This window comes from Hypanus sabinus, chromosome 8 (genome assembly GCF_030144855.1).
Source record: "Hypanus sabinus isolate sHypSab1 chromosome 8, sHypSab1.hap1, whole genome shotgun sequence".
NCBI classification, from domain to species: Eukaryota; Metazoa; Chordata; class Chondrichthyes; order Myliobatiformes; family Dasyatidae; genus Hypanus; species Hypanus sabinus.
This window is the reverse complement of record NC_082713.1, coordinates 33,631,610-33,651,527: the sequence shown is the minus strand read 5'-3', so window position 1 is coordinate 33,651,527 and position 19,918 is coordinate 33,631,610. Positions and strand designations below refer to the sequence as shown.

General features: G+C 39.1%; 1 protein-coding gene across 3 annotated transcripts in view; it reads right to left on the bottom strand.

Annotated features, from left to right (window-relative positions):
* Positions 1 to 10,572, bottom strand: part of LOC132398034 (glutamate receptor 3-like) — a 373,054-nt gene extending 362,482 nt beyond the window's left edge. For 2 of the 3 annotated variants that reach the window (XM_059976944.1, XM_059976943.1), the window contains exons 1-2: positions 10,470 to 10,572; positions 10,000 to 10,158 (exon numbers count right to left, since the gene is read on the bottom strand). In XM_059976944.1, coding sequence (XP_059832927.1) covers positions 10,000 to 10,158; positions 10,470 to 10,560 — 250 coding nt within the window. In that variant the 5' untranslated portion in view covers positions 10,561 to 10,572. The remainder of the gene's footprint in view (positions 1 to 9,999; positions 10,159 to 10,469) is intronic. The other variant, XM_059976942.1, reaches the window with a different exon arrangement.
* Between the last annotated feature and the right edge of the window lie 9,346 nt (positions 10,573 to 19,918).

Here is a 19,918-nt window from a genome sequence, read left to right as displayed (position 1 = left end):
AAGCATCAAGCAGGCTTTTTCCACTGAGGTTGGGTGAGACTGGAACTAGAGGTCATGTGTTAAGGGTGAAAGGTGAAATATTTAAGAGGAACCTAAGGAGGATTTTTTCCCACTCTGAGGGTGATGGGTATAGAACAAGCTGGAAGTGGAAGTGCTGGACACTGGCTAAATTTAAACATCTAAGAGAAATTTCAATAAGTATGTGGATGGGAGGTGTAAGAGGGCTATGGCCCAGGTGCAGATCCATGGCTTCAGCATGGAGTAGATGGGCTGAAAGGTACTATACATTTCTCTACTGTAGTGCTCAATGACTGTATTTGCTTCTTCTGCAATAGATCTGTTTACGAAAGGCAAAGCTGAAGTGTTTTCATCCATTTTCAGTCAGAACTGCCAAGCAGATGATAGATCTTAACCCATTCGGAGGACCCCATTATTATTGAAGACTGATTTCAAACAACATTAAGAAAAGGATGAGTGAGCTACAAACTGGAAAGACAATGATATATCTTATTGTTGAAGCCAGGTCTGCAACCAAGCCTTTCTGGTATTGTACTAACAAAAGCATTTGCCCAGTAATGTGCAGATTGCCCAGGTATACCCAAATTGAATGCAGGACAGATCTAATCCGGGCTAAATACTGTCCTGTCAGTTCACTGTCAATCAGCAAATGGCTGTTGCTGAAGTCTATAAGTGAAGTGGATGACTGCTCCATTGCTCTCGATGTAGAGGACATTAGACTGGCATTAAGCAACCTTAGTAAATCCAGCTGACTCCTTGTATGCTTACCATCCATGATGGGTTCAGCATCAAGCTACCAACTTAGCCTCCTAAAACAAAAAAACAGACAAATGCTAAAGAAACGGCAAGGGTGCCGCTGGTGTGCCACAAGGCATGGAGAGGAACAAGCAGCCCTAGTAAGGGTGAAGTCAATAGGAATCAAAAGAACACATCACTAGTCAGGTACTAGGAAGGTGGGGGCCATGGCATTGCTGCAACTGTTCCTCAAAGTACAGTCTGACACAGTCCAGTCCATCACACGCAAAGCCCTCCTTACTATTGAGCAAATCTAGAAGGAGCACGATCACATCATCCAGGCCATGCACTCTTCTCACTGCTGCCATCAGGAAGGTGGTACAGGAGCCACAGCTCCAGGTTCAGGAACAGTTATTACCCTCTACCATCAGTCTCTTAACCTCTAGTGGATAACTTTACTTACGCCAATACTGAACAGATTCCACATCCTACGGACTTAACTTCAAGGACTTTACAACCCAGGTTCTCAATTCTTGATTTGTATTTGTACACTTGTTATCTTTTGTGCATTGAATTTATCCGTGTTGTGTGCAGTTTTTCATTGATTCTATTGTGTTTTTTTCGTATTTACTGTGAACACCCACAAAAAAAATGATTCTCAGTGTAGTATATGGTGACATACGCTTTTGATAATAAATTTACTTTGAAAGCCAACCTCTTGCTTTATTGTCATGAGGTTAGACAAGAGGATGCTTGTTGATTCAGAGTTCACGACATAAACTAGAACAGGCAAATTCAGTGCCAAATCAGTGCAGAAATGAAAACAAAAAGGAAGTGAAATTTTGGATTTATAGATAGAGGGAAAATTAAAAATAAAGGCGATCTTTTTATTTTATTAGCATTTATTGAGATTCCCATTTTTATCATTCAAAACTAAATGTCAGAAATATTGTATGCTACAAATTTGCCACAGGTTAGGTGTAGATGACTGGAAGAAGCAAACAAAGGTACCTTTATTCATAAAGAGCAGCAGGAATAGGACAACAATTCTAATGTCAGTAGGCAGTGGGGCAATTATTGGGGAAAAATTCAAAGGGACAAGAGTAATTGACATTTGGGAAAACAAGGATTGGTCAGGAATAGCCAGCATGGATTTGTTGATGGGTGAATCTGTTCAACTATTTTAATTGACCTTTTTTTAAAATAGTAACTAGATGTTTTGATGAAGATAATGCAGATGATTTGTCTTGCATGACTTCGGTCACCTTTGACAAGGTCACACATGGAAGGCTGGTCTAGTAGCATAGAGTGCATGAGATCCAAATTGGCAAATCAGATTCACAATTGGCATACAGGATAGTGGATGGTGGCTGGTGGCTTTTGTCAGAACGTCTGTGAACAGCAGTGTATCATAAGGGTGGGTGCTGGGGCAATTATTGTTTGTTCATTGGTATTTAGATATGGAGATAGGAGTCATGGAGGGCTTAGTAAAACTTTATAAACCACTAGGTAGGAAGCAGCTGGAATATTTTATTCAGCTCTGATCACTGAGCTACAATATGGATGTAGCTGCAGAGGAGATTTACCAAAATGTCACCTAGCATGGAACATTTCAGATATGAGGAGTGACTACACCACTGGAGTTTGTTTTCTTTGAAGTGGAGAAGATTGGGGAGGGGCAGTGAACTTGATAGAGCTGTATATAGTTAGGAGTGTTATACATAGAATAGATTGCAGTTAAGGATAGGGTAAGAATCACAGGAAGAATGTTTTTTTTCACATAAAGATTGGTTGCACAGTCTGAGAAGGTAGTAGAGGCACATACTCTTACAGCATTTAAAGCAGCATCTGAATATAGAGTGTCCTCACTCACCTGGAGAAGAGGAATGTATATGTTAGAATGCTGTTCCGGGACTACAAATCAGCATTGAACACCATAATTGCCTCCAGACTAAACAGGATGCTCAGGGACCTCGGCCTGCACCCCACCTTGTGCAGCTGGATCCTAGACTTCTTATTGGATCGCCGACAGGTGACAAGGATGGGCTCCCTCACCTCTGCCCCTCTAACCGTCAACACAGGTGCCCCCTAGGTTTGTGTCCTGAGTCCCCTTCTCTACTCCCTTTACATCCATGATTGTACTGCCACAGACAGCTCCAATCTGCTGATCAATTTTGCAGATGACAAAACTTTGATTGGCCTTATTTCTAGCGGTAAAGAGATGGTCTACAGAGGAGAGGTTGACACAGTGGTGCCAGGATAACAACCTCTCCATCAATGTCCAAAAACAAAAGAGCTGATTGTGGACTACAGGAGGAACAGAGACAGGCTTGGCCCGATCAACATCAATGGGATTGCAGTTGAGAGGGTGAGTAGTTTCAAGTTCCTTGGTATACACATCACCAATGATCTGTGCATACCAGCTATGTGGCAAAAAAAAACACAACAGCATCTCTTCCACCTCAGGTGACTGAAGTAGTTCAACATGGGCCCCCAAATCCTTTAACAGGGCACCATTGAGAACATACTGACTGGCTCTATCACTGCCTGGTATGGAAACTGCACCAACCTTGATCACTGAGCACTTCAGAGAGTGGTATGGACAGCCCAGTGCATCTGTAGATGTGGACTTCGCCCCACTAAGGACATTTATAGCAGCAGGTGCAGAAAGAAGGCCTGGAAGATCATCACAGCAGTAAAGCCAGGACCAACAAGCTATAGGCCTTTCTACAGGCCGTTAGATTTTTAAATTCATGTGTCTGTACATTGCAACAGAGTCATAACACAATGACTTTAATTCCTTCGCATTGTGGGATGGATGTAAGGTTTAAATAAATTCTAAATCCACTAGAACTGTCCAGGTATAGTGGGCTGTGGACCAAGTGCTAGTAAATTGGATTAGTGGGCTGAAGAGTGTTGCTGTCTTCATGACTTTATAATTACATTCAGTAGACATACACTTAAAAAGTACAGACTTTCATGTCCACCGAACCATCACTGTAACCTTGCATCACTCAACGCATTTAGTGATGATGCCCTACAACAAAAGAAACTTTCCACAATTGTTCCCTCATAAATCCATGGATATCAAATATGCATCATACTTTTGTCTATCTCAATAATTGGATCTGCAATTAGTTTGTTAATTTTAAATGAAAAATGAATATTATGTTTCTCAGTTAACCATATTAAATTAGAGATGTACAAGAAAATCTTATATGCGCACACACAAACACAAATTATACATACCCACACAAAGCCATTAATTTCTTTTAAAACTTGCTCAAAATTGATTAACCAGTATCTCTGCTGTCAAAATCCAGATGAACAAAGTAAGTCCAACTCTAAAATATACTCAATCTAGATACTAAGTTCTACACAACTACTTTAGAAAATTTTGAAAAAAAAACTGTATTTCCTTTTCACTGGAGTCAATTTCATTGACACATTCCTTCATTGTGATGTTAATTACCATGTCAAACCATTTCATTGTATGTAAAGTTTTCTAATATGTGCAAGTATTATTTTATATACAAGGCTTTCTGATAAATACACTATGATAAGCTCACTAACAACAAAGCTTATAGATTTAAACAAAATTTATCAAATGCACATAATAACTTTGAAAATATAAAGAGCATCATGCTTCAATAATATTGTAGTAAAACACTTTGTACATGCATTTCAGCTGAGTTGTATATAACGCTTAAGATTTCCAGAAATAAACTTGCTGAGGAAAGCTTTCATGTTGGGCAGAAAAACATACAAAAACTTTATCCATCTGTCAGAAAAGGTGAAAATATCAATATAAACTTAAAGATACATTTATGGAAAACAGATTTCAAATGTTTCTTAAATGGATAAAGATATTTTTGGTTTACTATTTAAATTGTGCGGATGCCTTTGATTATGTAGCTAGACTGAAGAATTTCATAGCCTGGTGTTTGCTATACATACATATTTTTGAGTTCAGAAAAATAATAGAATGGTATTTTACATTAGTGAAGTGATGGCAGTATGAATGAAAACATATCAATGACTGCATGTGTGATATTCACCAGGCTTGGCTTTGAAAGCTATTAAAAGCTTGGCTACCAGAATTCATTAAAAAAATTGGAAAAAATCCCAATGAAACACTTCTCAGTTCATTGGGTGATAAATTACTTTCAAGAACAGACTGTTTACAGACATGTTGCTGGATGTAATAATGCTTTTTAGCATGCCCAGAGGCTGGTGACATATATTGCTTGTTGAAAGCAGAGTATAAAATTATTAAGTCAATGAGGCAAAACTCCAGCGTTATAGATTTGTTCTGGCATGGATATTTTCCCCTCCTGACACTCATTACTCATACAGGAGGTCCATGTTGTAAGCAATACAGGCTCAGAGATACCTGGCTCACTGGTATCTTTGAAGACAGGGTTCAGCTTTTTAGTAAATTCAATGTCAATTGTGTGGAAGTACTATTGTGACAAATTGTCAACCTTGTGCAAAATAACATACGACTAATTACTATAAATCCATTGAGGGAAGCAGCAAAGGCTGTTCAGTCAGGCAAACAACTTATGGGTGAATATAATATCACGACCATTCTGCACTCTTTTGGAAATACCTCAGTGGAACAATGTAGAAGACTGCAAACTGAGAAATCATATGGCAAAAGCTAATTAATTGGTCTAAAATAATACAAACGGAAGTCATAATCTAGACGGAGCAGCTGATTTCCTAGCTGTTTACTCACACGCCCACTCTGTTGAATTGAAATTGTTATAACACATGGTGAGTTTATGATCACAATTACATGCAAATATTGAAATGACATGGTTTATATACCATATATTAACATTTCTGAAGTTGGAAAGAATGTGTTATTTTACACAATCAAAACCAGCAATATTCTGTACAGAATGAAATGTGGACTAAGTGAAGGCTGCGAACTCAAGCAGAGGCTTCTAGCCAGCTAATATTCCTTACACTTGTGTATGTGAAAAGCATAATTCGCATACACAGACATTGCTAATAGAATGACTCAAAGAGGTATAATCACTGCTTTGGAGGTTAAATCCATCAGGCAAATTGCACTACTGCTAGCAACCTCTGCTGGAGTTCACACAATCACTTAGCTCCTTTCCTCTGAATACAATCCATACTTTAATGACCTCCACAAATCTGAATTGTAAAAAGTGTGTTTATTTTTAGCCTTGCCTAATAAATTCACTGTTTCTTTGCACACTTTTCCATTATTCTCACCTGAGATTATAACAGTTGAAGAAATTAACTGAATGATTCATACTTTGTTATTTAGTTACTAGTCAGAGTATGAACCTAATGATTGAAATGTTAAAGTTTTACTAATTGTTAATTTTACTGAGCTATCAGAACAAAGTTAGACTGATATTTGGCAATCCACAAACAACTTTCCACCTTTGACTTTTAACATTTATTATATTTAGACAAAAATGGGAAAACACTCGAAGTTGATGATGGCTATGGAAATTTTACCATCAGTTCTGAACATTTGCTTTAGGGGCAACACCTGCACACAAATTCATTAATGTCTAATTAGCCCAATTATTAGAAGACCTAAGCTTATTTTTATTATAAATGACATATCAACCCCACTGGCTTGATTTGTCAACATTTGAAACAAAGTTTTAATCTACATACTTTGGCACACAAACCTCTTTATTTTCATAATTTATATTGGAGAGATATAGAAGAACATGGAAATATCTACATCATTGACTTGTGCATTCATAAAAAAGATGATGAAATCACAAAATGGCTCCAAACATTTGTTTAAAAAGTTTACTTCATTTAGTGACTGTAAACCAAAAGTTAAGAAATGCAAGCATTGGGTGGTGTATGTCAACATCAGAAAACTGTTGAAAGATTAAGGAAACACAATCAATCCTGTTTAAGAGGAGTGATTGTTTTAAAGAATGAAGTACTTCTAAAATGCCATCAATTTACTAAAATAATTTTGTTTCACTCCAAAGAGTGGGAGTTAATAGGCTTGCAAGCATTTTTCCAGTAAATGTTTTTCTTAATATGCAAGAAAAAGGATGGTCTACACAATACGCCATCGCACCCCATTCAGCAGCATTACATCGATAGTATCCTGCAGTTGTCACACAATTGATTAGATGTGTTTTTGGCTAGTTTGTGCTGACAGGGAAATATAATGATTGTCAAAACATGACCCAGTATTGCTCCATATAAGCAACAGAAGCAATGACTAAAAGTCTTTACATATACTGCAGTGGTTGCCAAATGCATACTTTCATTTCCGGAACTGCGATTTGAATCCTTTAGGCTTGATAGGTTACAAACGTATGTTTGAATGTAATAGATGCAAAATGTGAGAATCTGCCAGTTAGCCATTAATTACTTTGTGCAATGCTTAGGCTTCAAATATTAGATTAAGAATTGAATTATATTGCTGGCACTCTCTTCCTGTTACAGGTCCGAGAGGAAATCGAAATTGAGAAACCAGTAATCATTTATACAATTTGATACGAGTTAAAGAAGGATGCAAGTAATTAACAGAAATCATAAAGTGATCTCCACAAATGCTGCTCATTGTGTAAGAGGGGTCTATATCCAAAGGTCTCCCTAGAATGAATACTAAATCTCTATTTCTAAACGTTTTGTTGCAGAAAACGCTTTCGAAGTGCAAAAATAGGGCAAGTTGGATATGCAGCAATAGAATGCTTATCCACCGAGCAGCGGAGAAGGAGAGACGCAACTGCACAGCCCAGGGAACTGTGTTTCACACCATTAGTTAAATGACAGAATAACAGATGAGCAATGTTGTCGCCAAAGGAGGACAACAATGCAAAAATGAGAAAGCTTCAGATCGGAGTCGTGTGTGTGCGGTATACACATCATCATCGTACTTTCTCAGATGTGTTTACGGCTGCCATGTGTTACACAACAGTGTGCGCTGCTCATTGCCCTCGACGCGTATACGGAATAGCATGCTACGGGATGGATGGATGGACACGCACGTTTCCGAGCCCAAAGGGGGTTGTGCTTGCGTTCTGGGTTACGTTTATTGGTTCCATTTCAAGGTGATTAATATCCGCTGTCAGTCCTCAATTCCCAACAAAATTTGTCCTTCATCAAGGTCCAACGGTCATTTGGAATTTAAATTATTTTGAAAACGGTGCAAAATTACGCACCAGTAGCCCTAACAGAATCCCCGCGTGTATTTGTATTTAATAATGGAATTAAGTTTGATTTGAAAATCTTTAACCAACCCCGCATTGTCTCCAATAAACGTAATTACGGATAGTTAAAGGAGCGATCTATTATAGAATACCATGGTGCCCTTCATGTGGAGAAGCAGTCGTATTCCTTGTAGTTTCGTCGGAAGTTATGCAAAGGTAAAGAATTTGTCATTTAGCATGTCGGGTTATTTTCAAACTACCGGGCATCTCCTCCACCCACCCAAATGTTTACAGAATGTCCTCCGTGACGATAGCGGGAGTCCTGTGATAAGTTTCGTGGCGCGCAGAAAGCAGGAACAGACGAAAAACAAAACTGTCCTGTCGCTCAATTTTGTTCTGAATCGAGTGTCTAAATATTTTACGGGTGTTTCCATTTTATAAGAGGTGTGGGGTGCACCTTACTGCTTGAACCGACCTCAAATTGATATGCACGCTATTTTAGTAGAGCGGGACGAATTCTTGAACCTTTGGGACTGAAACAGAAACTGGTGGGAGTTTAAAATCAGGTGAACTCGGATAAGAGAAAAGGGTGGAATTAGTCTTTTTCAGGTCGGAAACGAACGGTGTTTTTTTCAACCGTGTTTTAGTAGCAAAGACCCGTCACTTTATTTGGGGTGGGGTAGGGAGATGATTAATGACACCTCTCATTGGCGATTAACATTTTAACATATTTGCATTGAGTAGGGCTCTCGTACTTCACACCTTGGTACTTGCTAAGCATTGAGAGACGCGGCGAGCTCCACATTGAGGCGTAAAGTAGCAACTTCGCTAGCACTTTCTACCCATCCTGCCGCCAATACGTCAATTCACCAGTAAATTCTCCCGCCCGTGATCACAGTCTCCGAGGTCCACTGTTTTTCCGCATTCTACCTTCACTCTCTGGATTATAATCTATTCCTGGGCATTTGAGGTTTCAGAACTCGATTCATGAGAAATCTTTTGTATTAGCCCCGGGTTGCACAATAGGAATAAAATCAGGCGAAGGTAATATAAAACCGACAAAAAGACCTGGGAGAACTTTCAAGTCCTCATTACTGATTGACTGTGGCACTTAATTTTCGAAGTATATTTGGCGTGTATCAAACGCTTACTACACAAAAGGTTTATACAATCACTTGAGTTTCGATATTGAGTGAGACCTGTACAAGGAACGCGGAAGAAATACAGCGCCTCATCTTGGTGGGACACTTACAGCAGTGCTCTATGAATGAATGGGACACGAAGACCGTGTGCACAGTTAAATTCAGTTGAGGATCGGTTAGATTCCGCACTGAAACCGTTCTCCACCTCCCCGTTTTTAACAGACACGGTCAACATGTCTGAAGAGGCAAGAGGTGTAACAAACGTTGCCGTACTAAAGGTTATTGCTGCCAACGCGGAGTTTGTATTTCTAACACATACACATCACAGAGCATTTGGGATAAAGGTGCGCAGCTTCAGACAGCGGTTATTTTCAAATGATAGCGCAACAAAGTGCTTCGAGACCTGCTTACTAATGAGCGAGGACCTTGCAACAACTGCAGAGTCCGGGGTAAAAAAAAGGTGCTGGAGAGAATCTGCAAACGGTAGCCAAGTCATTTTTCATCAGAAATGTCTTTATGGAAGCTCGCAGAGTCTAATGCGATTAGCATGGATTGGGCTGAAGGCAAACACACACATTGCCCTCCCTGTTCTGTCAAATATAAACGCGTTATCCTTATCTTAATAGTCATTTTAGATTAAATGGCCATATGCTTGAAAAACATCAACTGATCTGAATTGCCTCAATGTGCTTATAATACACACAGGCTTCAACAACATCAGGCAATAGCGAGCTGTAGAGGTCAATGAATCGCTACACGCATGAAGCTAGATCGGTAAGATAAATAACCAGTGGAATTAGAAGGATGTTTTCAATTACTTTTCAGCTTAATGGTAATCCCTAGATTGACTTCATTAACTTTTGAGGCAGGTATTTTTCCAAAATTTCAGCGCTATAGTATAAACGCGATGAGAACTGCACAACAGTACTCACAAGCATTGGTCACCGAAAAACTGTTGGAAGACTCGAGGTTATCGACATGTGGGGTGAGAGCAAATGGAGCTTCGGAAATGTTTGGGTTCGTGTTATGAAGGTAAATCCCGAATCGAAAGGCGCTATTTTCCTGATCTGTACTTCTTGCGAACAATCCCCCTATATAGAATTAAAAAAAAACAATTAAATCGACCTGTGCCGCATAACCCTCGTTTTATCTCCGCTCCATCTCACAATACGGCAGATATGTTATAATGTAGATTAAAATATCTTTGTGTTTAAGGAAAACACGAACAGTAAACAGTTTAACTTTCTTCCAGGATTAAAGTAAACCCCCTTTATTGGCTTCAATTAGGAATTACTTCATTTATTTTAATACATTTAAGCTGCTCTCCACAATCCTACTTGCCGCAGCTGGTTGTGAAGTTCTACAACATTAATACACAGCACTTAATACAAGAGTTACTTACCTATTTGGACATTGCTGGGGAAAGCACTCAAGGCTGCGCGAAAAAGCACGTTGAGTATTAGGAAGACAGACTGCAGAAGGTTTGGTCCCATTTTCTGTCTGATTTCAATTCCTTAAAAGCGACCTGGAAAAGGCAGATGCACTGCTCTGGATGTAAATCCCGCTATGTCCCTCTTTCCTCCTCCCTCCCTCTTCAAACGTTTCAGTTACAACGACTGAGCTAGGCGAGGGGTAAAAATATTTTGCCAGAGGAAAATAGGACTATTTCACACTGGCAAAGATGGTGGTGAAGTGAGGAGCGGATCTGAACATGCGCCTCCAATTGGAGCGGCGGGGGAATATTGATCAAAGTTGATCTGACGTTGAATTAAGCAGCATCTCTTAACATCGCTGCAACTGCAGAGCGGGGCTGCAAAGCACAAGTCCTATGCTAGCGTTGGCCGACTGCGCGGTACAATGAATAGAAAACACAGCTCTCACGTGTGCTTAAAGCGTTAAAGAGACATCGTCGCCTCTTATTTTTAAACTACAATGCAGCCAACTCAAACCCATCTCAGACCAAAATAGTATGTAGTTTGATTTCTGTGCCATACAAGCAATATAGCACACGAGGAGACCATTCGGTTTTATGCTAGTGAAGGCGTTGAAAGGTATGACGGTAAGATTTCGCCCTTTTTGATATCTTATCCTGAATAATCAGCAGTTAGGTTATTTTCACAAGAAGAAAAATAAGCAGGACCCCAAAACAAGCCCATTGCGCTCAGTATAGTCATAATCCATAATTCTTCACATTCTTTTGCAATAAAAGAAATCAAACGTCTAATTCAGGTGTATCAATTATTTGTTTGAAGATTTAAGCACAACTGTTTGCTTAACACAAGAAACCTCACACAGATACTCCTCAGATCACTAACAAGCAGAATTTGACACAAAATTACTTCAGCAAACCTTATTAACCAAGATACTGAAAAATCTTGGTTGAAGTGGTCATTTTAAGGATTACCTAGTTTAAAGAGAGGTAGAGAATTAGGGGAGGAATTCTGGAACTTCAGCACCCAGCTAACTACAAGTACTTTGGGATATAACAGCATAGGTAGGTCACGAGGCTCCTCAAGCATTCTCAACTATTCGGTACCCCAATGGCCAATCTGATTTTTGGAAAGAGATAGAGCTCTTAAAGATAGCGGAGTCAGGGGATATGGGGAGAAGGCAGGAACGGGGTACTGATTGTGGATGATCTGCCATGATCACATTGAATGGCAGTGCTGGCTCAAAGGGCTGAATGGCCTACTCCTGCACCTACTGTCTATTGATTCATCTCCACGTTCCTGTCCTTTCTCTTTGACTGTATGGTCACAATGTAGTGATTATAATTGGAAATGCTTAAGGCATATTCATGTGGTAGAGGTGATATTACTGATAGTCTGCAACCTAGATTAATGGTTCAGAAGGCAGGAGCTCAAAATCCACACAGGCACAGACATAAGATCATAAGATACAAAAGCAGAATTAGGCCATTTAGCCATTGAATCTTCTTCATCATTTCATCACAATTTATTTTCCTCTCAGCCCCAATCTCCTGCCTTCTCCCAGTATACCCACATATATGCCCTGACAAGAATCTGTTAACCTCTGCCTTAAATATTCCAAATGACTTGGTCTCCACAGCTGCTTGTGGCAACAGATTCTGTAGATTCACTGCATTCTGTCTGAAGAAGTTCTTCCTCATCTCCATTCTAAACATTTTAGATCTCCTTATGCCCCACGAAAGTCCTATGATTTAATTTTGTTGTTCCAGCTCAAAGCGGGAGAAGTCACAAGAGGGCTGGAAGACTGGAAGGGAAAAGTCAAAGTGAAGTTTTATTGTCATGTGCATGAGTACATGTATGTGGTAATGCAGTGAAAAGCTTACAAGTGGATTATATAAGCAGCATTCACAAGAAAACATTGACTCAACATAATTTTTAAACAAAACACAATTATAACAAAATAAAGTCAACTTTAGTGCAAATAATTGATAAATTGTAGTGATTAAAGTTTTGAGGGTCGCTTCACTGAACAGGGTGAAGGCAGTTAGCTGTTCTTGAACCAGGTGTGACCTCAAGCTTCTGTGCTTCTTGCTCAAAGGTAACTGTGGAAAGATTCTGTGGCCCAGATAATGGGGTTCTTCGATGATAGGTGTTAATTTTTTGACTTAATTGGAGAGATTCGTAAGCAGCATTGAGAGTTTTAATAGTGAGATATTGAAGACTAGAAACAATGTAAGGACAACAAACATGAGATGTAGGCAGGTTTCTGGATGGCAGCGTATTTATTTATTATTGAGATGCAGGCCCCTCGAGCCCAGCAATCCCTGGATTTAATTTTACCCTAATCACAGGACAATTTACAATGACCAATGAACCTACTGACCTGTACATCTTTGGACTGTACTTTCAAACCCAAGATTGGACTCATAAGCAACTTGAGAGCCCATAGATAGATCAACAGTTCAAAGACCATCATCCTCGACCTTGAGGGATAGCCACGACGACGACAGACTGTGAGAGGAAAGTGAGGCACCCAGAGGAAACCCATGTGGTCACAGGGAGAATGTACAAGCTCCTTACAGGCAGCGGCAGGAATTGAACGCAAGTTATCTGATACTGCAAAATGCTGTGCTCGCCGCAATGCCACCATTCACCTTTAATGTAGTCAAATTACAGAAAGTGTAAGATCATTGGAAAGTGTGAGATATATTGGGACAATGGAATCTAGAAATAATAAAACCTTGGAGAAAGTGTTTGGCAGTAGATGAGTTAAACTGGGGTAGAAATAGGTGATGCTTCAGAAGTAAAAGGAGGCAGATTTGGATGGCGTGGAGATATAGAGCAGAAAGCTTAGCATCAGATTGAAATACAAGGCTAGGAATAGGGTGGTTCAGCCATAGTTGTCAGCTAAAGAGTGAAGGTCATGCCAAAGATAAAAATATATATTTTTTTAGTCATTCAAATATTTAATAGGAGAAAATCACTGCAATTCCAGATATAGTAAAAAGAAACAGAAATTCTGGAAACCCCGAACAGATCAGGCAGCATCTAAGAACTTCACCTGTCCTGCTGAGATACAAACACAAGAAAATCTGCAGATGCTAGAAATCCTAGCAACACTCACAAAGTGTTGAAGGAACCCTGCAGGCCAGGTAGCATCTGTGGAAAAGAGTCTAAGTTTCGGGCTGAGACCCTTCATTAGAACACGCGGCCTGAAATGTCAACTGTTTATTCTTTTCCATAGACGCTGACTGGCCTGCTGAGTTTCTCCTATGTTCTGTGTGTGTGTTGCCTTTCCATAGAAACCTTAAAAAACCTACAGCACAATACGGGCTCTTTGGCCCACAAAGTTATGCCGAACATGTCCTTACCTTAGAAATTACTAGGCTTACCTATAGCCCTCTATTTCACTAAGCTCCATGTACCTATCTAAAAGCCTCTTAAAAGACTATCATATCCACCTCCACCACTGCTGTCGGCAGCCCACTCCATCCACTCTCCACTCTCTGAGTAAAAAAACTTAACCCTGACATTTTCAGCCCTGGGAAAAAGCCTCTGACTATCCACACGATCAATGCCTCTCATCATCTTATATACCTCTAACAAGCCACCTCTCATCCTCTGTCGCTCCAAGGGGAAAAGGCCGAGTTCACTCAACCTATTCTCATAAGACATGCTCCCCAATCCAGGCAACATCCTTGTAAATCTCCTCTTCACCCTTTCTATGGCTTCCACATCCTTCCTGTAGTGAGGCGACCAGAACTGAGCACAGTTCCTGCTGAGTGTTCCTAGCAATTCTGCTTTTATTTCGTATTTCTTTCAGTGCAGTTTTCCATTGATTTTCATTTGCTGTTCTAGAACAGGAAATTCAGCCTGGCAAATCTAATTTCAAATGATGTGACCAAACAGCTACAGTATATATGGCTGAGAAATAGGTGGGAGTCATGAATTGAAACTTAGAGAACTCTAGAGCTGATATTACATATTTAGTGAAATAACATGCTGCTGATGTGGATAAAGTTAGTTTCCAAAAGGAAGAAAGAGTTATTATATTGCACTTCTTTGCTGAGGCTTGAGTGTGTAAAAAAAAAAAACAAACATTTTTCTGATGGGACAAGTGCATAAGATTGAGATATTAGTGCAGAATTTGTAATATATATGTTGTTAACAATCGTGCTTTGTGACCAACAGCTTATTTTAGTGGTATTGATTACACCTTTCCAAGCTGCTTCCTTCATTTAGGCTGATTTTCTTGTTCGAAGGTGTACAAGAGGTTCTGATTGTACAAAGGGGGAAATTGTCATTGAGGTTCTTGTTTGTTTTAATAGCAGGTAAAATCATTTTTTAAGCACTTGGATTTGTTTTGATAAAAAGGATTAAAATTATTTTTTGTGCCAATGTATAAAATTGGTATGACTTTTCAAAATATCCTTGAGCACTCGATTTCAACATGTAATATTTACAGTTGTATTGGATTAGTACCTTTCAGATAGCATGTGATGCAAGACGTGTTAAAAGACAACAAAGACAAATGTATTTGGCACTTCAGGTGATCATTGTAAAGTAGGATGTTGATCTGAAATGAATCGGTTAACAAAAACGGCAAGGCACTAACTTAAATATAGCACTTAGTCCATGGAAATAGGTCATAATATGTACTGATATTATATTACTAGGATGTATCCAGAAATACTTGAGCATCACATCTGTTTCTAAAAAATTGTTAACTGTGGTTTTATCTGTTAAAAGTGTTCTGTACATTGAGTTCCCATTCACAAAGGTTATTCATGTAAAATGAGACCATAAGATATCTGCAATGTTATTTTCATATATTAAAGTTCAAAGTGCAAACTTCAAAGTAAGTTGATTACCAAAGTACATATATGTAACCATATACTACTCTGAAATTAATTTTCTTGTGGGCATTTACAGTAAATACATCAAAACAATAGAATGAATGAAAACCTGCACACAAGACAAACAGCCAATGTGCAAAAGACAACAAAATGTGCAAGTACAAGAATAAAACAAATAAATTATAAATATCAAGAATGTGAAATGAAAGGTCACATATGAGATGCACATAAAGATCTTAGCTCACTCTTGTTCCTTTAAATACATCGCTTTGTTGTGGATCTTTGTAGTTCTCTGCTCCAAAGGGCTGTGCAGCCCTGAGCATTTGATATATTTAAGATGGAGATATATAAATATTTGATAGATCAAGGAATCAAGGGTTATGGGGAACAGACACAGAATAGGAGTTGAGGCTGGCGTGACCAGCCTTGTTTTTATTGAAGGCCTACTCCTGTGTCTTCTTTGACAACCCATTTAGTTGCCTGTCCTAACACAATTTTACATGGCTTTACATCAAGTTTTGTTTGATGATTCTGTAAGACATATTCAGACACATTACGATGATGAATGTACCACACAAATGCAAATGTTTATTGCTTCTACTGAAGATGGATGGTGCCAAGCAGACAACAATCCTCCTGTAAGGAAGTCATCCTAGAATGAAAAAGTATACTGCATACTGCACTTCTGACTGGTATAGATCAGATGTCCCGATATTAGATTCATATTTTCAGTGAAGACAATGCCTAGGGTTCATTAATAGCTCCAGGAAGCCTAGATTATAAAAGAGAGAGAAAGATTAGCTTTAGGTTTCAGATTTGTATTACAAACTGAAAACTGTTGTTGGTAAATGCACATGTAAATGCAGAGAGAATGTGGCTGATAGTGATATTTTGCACCTTACTTAACTCTTTTCAATGTTTCAAGGAATAGCAAGCTCGCTCACTTGTTAAGGGTTGGGGAGCAGGACTGAACAGTGGCCTGGCTCGGAGGTGAGAATGCTACCACTAAGTGGAGATAAATTTTAACTTTTAAAAACTTTTAAGTACAAAAGATGTTTGTGAGCAGTTACTATTAGAACACAGGGGCTGTGTGGGTTTTATCTTCAGAGCAGGAATTTAGTTTTGTTTTGAAGTAACTTTTATATCATAATTTGATCTAAGATATTAAGCTACTAACTTTACAGAATAAGGCTGCAAAATACCTTTCTTAAAATATAGTTCCTCTACAAAATAACAGTAGTACCTAAAAAGACCAAGATAACATGTTTGAATGACTGGCGTCCTGTTGCACTCACCTCAATGAGTAAATGCTTTGAGAGGCTGGTCAAGGACTTCATCTGCAGCTTGCTACCACCCACAATGCACCCCTACAATTCGCCTATCAATGCAACTGATTGACACATGACACAATAGCCACAGATCTACACACCATCCTTGCACATCTGGAGAAGAGGGATAATTAATGTGAGAAAGGTGTTCTTGGACAACTGCATTCAACACCATGATTCCATCCAGGCTCGACAAGAAGCTGAGAGACGTTGGCTTCCACCCTGCCTTGTGTAGCTGGATCCTGGACTTCCTGTCAGATTGCCAACAGGTGGTAAGTATGGGCTCTCTAATCTCTGCCCCTCTGACGCTTAACAAGGTGCCCATCAGAGCTGCGTACTAAGCACCCTCCTTTATACCCATGACTCTGTCGCCACCCACAGCTCCAATCTGCTAATTAAATTTACTGACAACACTACACTGATTGGCCTAAACTCAAATAATAATGAGGCAGCCTACAGAGAAGAAGTCATCACCCTGACACAGTGGTGTCAAGAAAACATCCTCTCCCTCAATGTCACAAAAACAAAGGAGCTGGTTGTGGATTACAGGAGAAATGGAGACAGGGTAACCCCTTCAGACATCAGTGGATCTGGGATTGAGAGGGTGAACAGCTTTAAGTTCCTTGGCATGAACATCACCAAGGATCTCACATGGCTGTACATACCGGCTGAGTTGGTTTAAAAAAAGGCACAATGGCACTTCTTTCACCTCAGACTGTTGAAGAAGTTTGGTACAGGCTCCCAAATCCTAAGAGCTTTCTACAGGAGCACAATTGAGAGAATACTGACTGGCTGCATCACCGACTGGTATGAGAACTGTACTTCCCTCAATCACAGGACTCTGCAGAGAGTGGCGCGGACAGTCCAGCATATCTGTAAATGTGAACTTCTCACTATTAGGACATTTACAAAGACAGATGTGTGAAAAGAGCCCGAAGGATCATTGGGGACCCGAATCACCCCAACCACAAACTGTTCCAGCTGCTACCATCTGGAAAACGGTACTGCAGCATAAAAGCCAGGACCAGCAGGTTATGGGACAACTTCTTCCACCAGGCCATCAGACTGCTTAACTCATGCTGACTCAACTGTCTTTCCATGTTATATTGACTAGCCTGTTGTACATACTATTTATTATAAATGACCATAAATTGCACATTTAGACAGAGGCGTAACATAAAGATTTTTTTACTCTTCATGTATGTGAAGCAATAAGCAATAAGCAATAAGCAATAAAGTCAATTCAATTCAATTAGTAATGACAGCTGAATTGGAGATAGATGAGTAAAGTAAGTATTTTAAATTACAATAGAGAAGTAGAGGCACATTAAAAAAGTGGAACATTTCAAAGTAGTGCCAAGGTAAGGAGAGAGAGGAGGAAATAGATATGAGAGATGAGTGTTTGGATGGTACATTGTTAAAGTGTTTGTGCACATTGTGCTATTTTCTGTTGTAATTTTGAGTGATTTCCATAATAAATGCCAACTTATTAACAACCTATTCACTTGGCTTATGAACTAAAACTAACTGAAATTGCATAGGGACAAATTAATTTTCTTGAATGAATTAACTATTGGTATAAGTAACTGGAACTAGTTGCACTTTGAAGATGAAGGAATATCATTCATCATGTGGTGAAGTAGGGGTAGGTTTACTGTAATTTGTATAATTGCTTGTCTTCTGAAGGTATTGATCAATATAAATATATTATTAATAAGGTATATTTCATAATGGATTTGGTCCATCACGTTTGGCACAAGAAATGGGTCATTTGACCCAAAAAGAGTGGGTGAGTGTTTACATGTCCATGTGTGTATTCTTCTATTGCCTTTCATTTCATGTATATGTCACTTTTCTCTTTGAAGACATCTGAGCTATTTGTCTCAAGCAGTATCAGTGGCAACAAATCGCAAGATCAGCTGCAATAAAGTATAGTGCAGCTTTGGTACTTTTTTTTTTGTCAGAAACCATTTATGTTAGAGGCACCTCAACACAGAACTAGGAAGATTCAAGGATTTGTTCTAGGCTGTGAGGTGATGCTCACCGACTTGAACTGATGGAGAAAAATTAAAAGGAAGCTCACTGATAGAAATGGATCATTTGTCCACAAGTAATTTAATCTGAGTTGTAAACAGGGAATGTAAAGCAATGATGCAACAGGCAGAAGTAAAACTGAAGATCAGAAATAATTTGCCACCTCTTATTGAAGTGATAGGTACATGTAAAACAATTTCAGCAAAAGATCTCATGACAAGCACACTTTTAAAAATAACACTTGTAGGAATATGTAATTCCGAATAGCATCAAATCTTGTAAGCAAGATTCCAATCAAAGCTCCGAGGGAACGTAATAGTTCTTGCACACCCATACCACGGAAGTGTGCAAAGGTAACCAATTAGTTATGCAATGTAGTTTTCAAGGTTGGATTGTCTGCAGTTCCATTCAGTTTACCACTGTGAGGAGCTCAGTGAAAATTTGTTGCAGTGCCAAATACAGAACTTTACAACTCGCCTCCCCCCTCCCATGGGGGTTTGCATTATATCATTTTCTGTCCATGATGGTTTCATATGAATGGATTAGTTGTTAATTGGCTTCCATAAAGACAAAAGTCTGACCTGTTATTGGACAGCTGAGGCTGAACTGAGTATTCTGCTCAAACAAGTTTAAGCTGTTGTACTACTTTTTTGAAATGAGAGTCTAAATAAACTTAACCCTTTCCCTTAATACAGTCCCCACCTTCATTCCCTCTGGGAAAAAGAATGAAATCTTAAGGATGTAAAATGTACAAAAATGAATGATTCTACACATGCTGGAAATCAAAAACATTGAACAGCACTTACAAAATGTCAGAAGAACCCAGCAAGTCAGGCAGCATCTGTGGAGGGGAATTAACAGTCAACACTGAAGCTGGATCTCGGCCTTAAATGGTGACTGTTTGTTCCCCTCCATCAATGCCATGTGACTTGTTGAATTCCTCCTGCATTTTGTATAAGATGTAAAATGCACTACTGGTCTGAAATAATTTTTGAACATATTTGAAATATTTGAACATCTGAGTCCTGCAGTAAAAGCCTGAACTTTTGAACACTGGAGCATACTGTTTGCATCTGCTTACTGAATGAAATTATTAAGAGGATATTTTCAGATTCACGTTGTTAATACTTTTCAGTGTTTCTCCATTCCACTGTGACTGTGTCATTAAAATGGTTTAATTTTGACAAAGATGAACTGCTTATA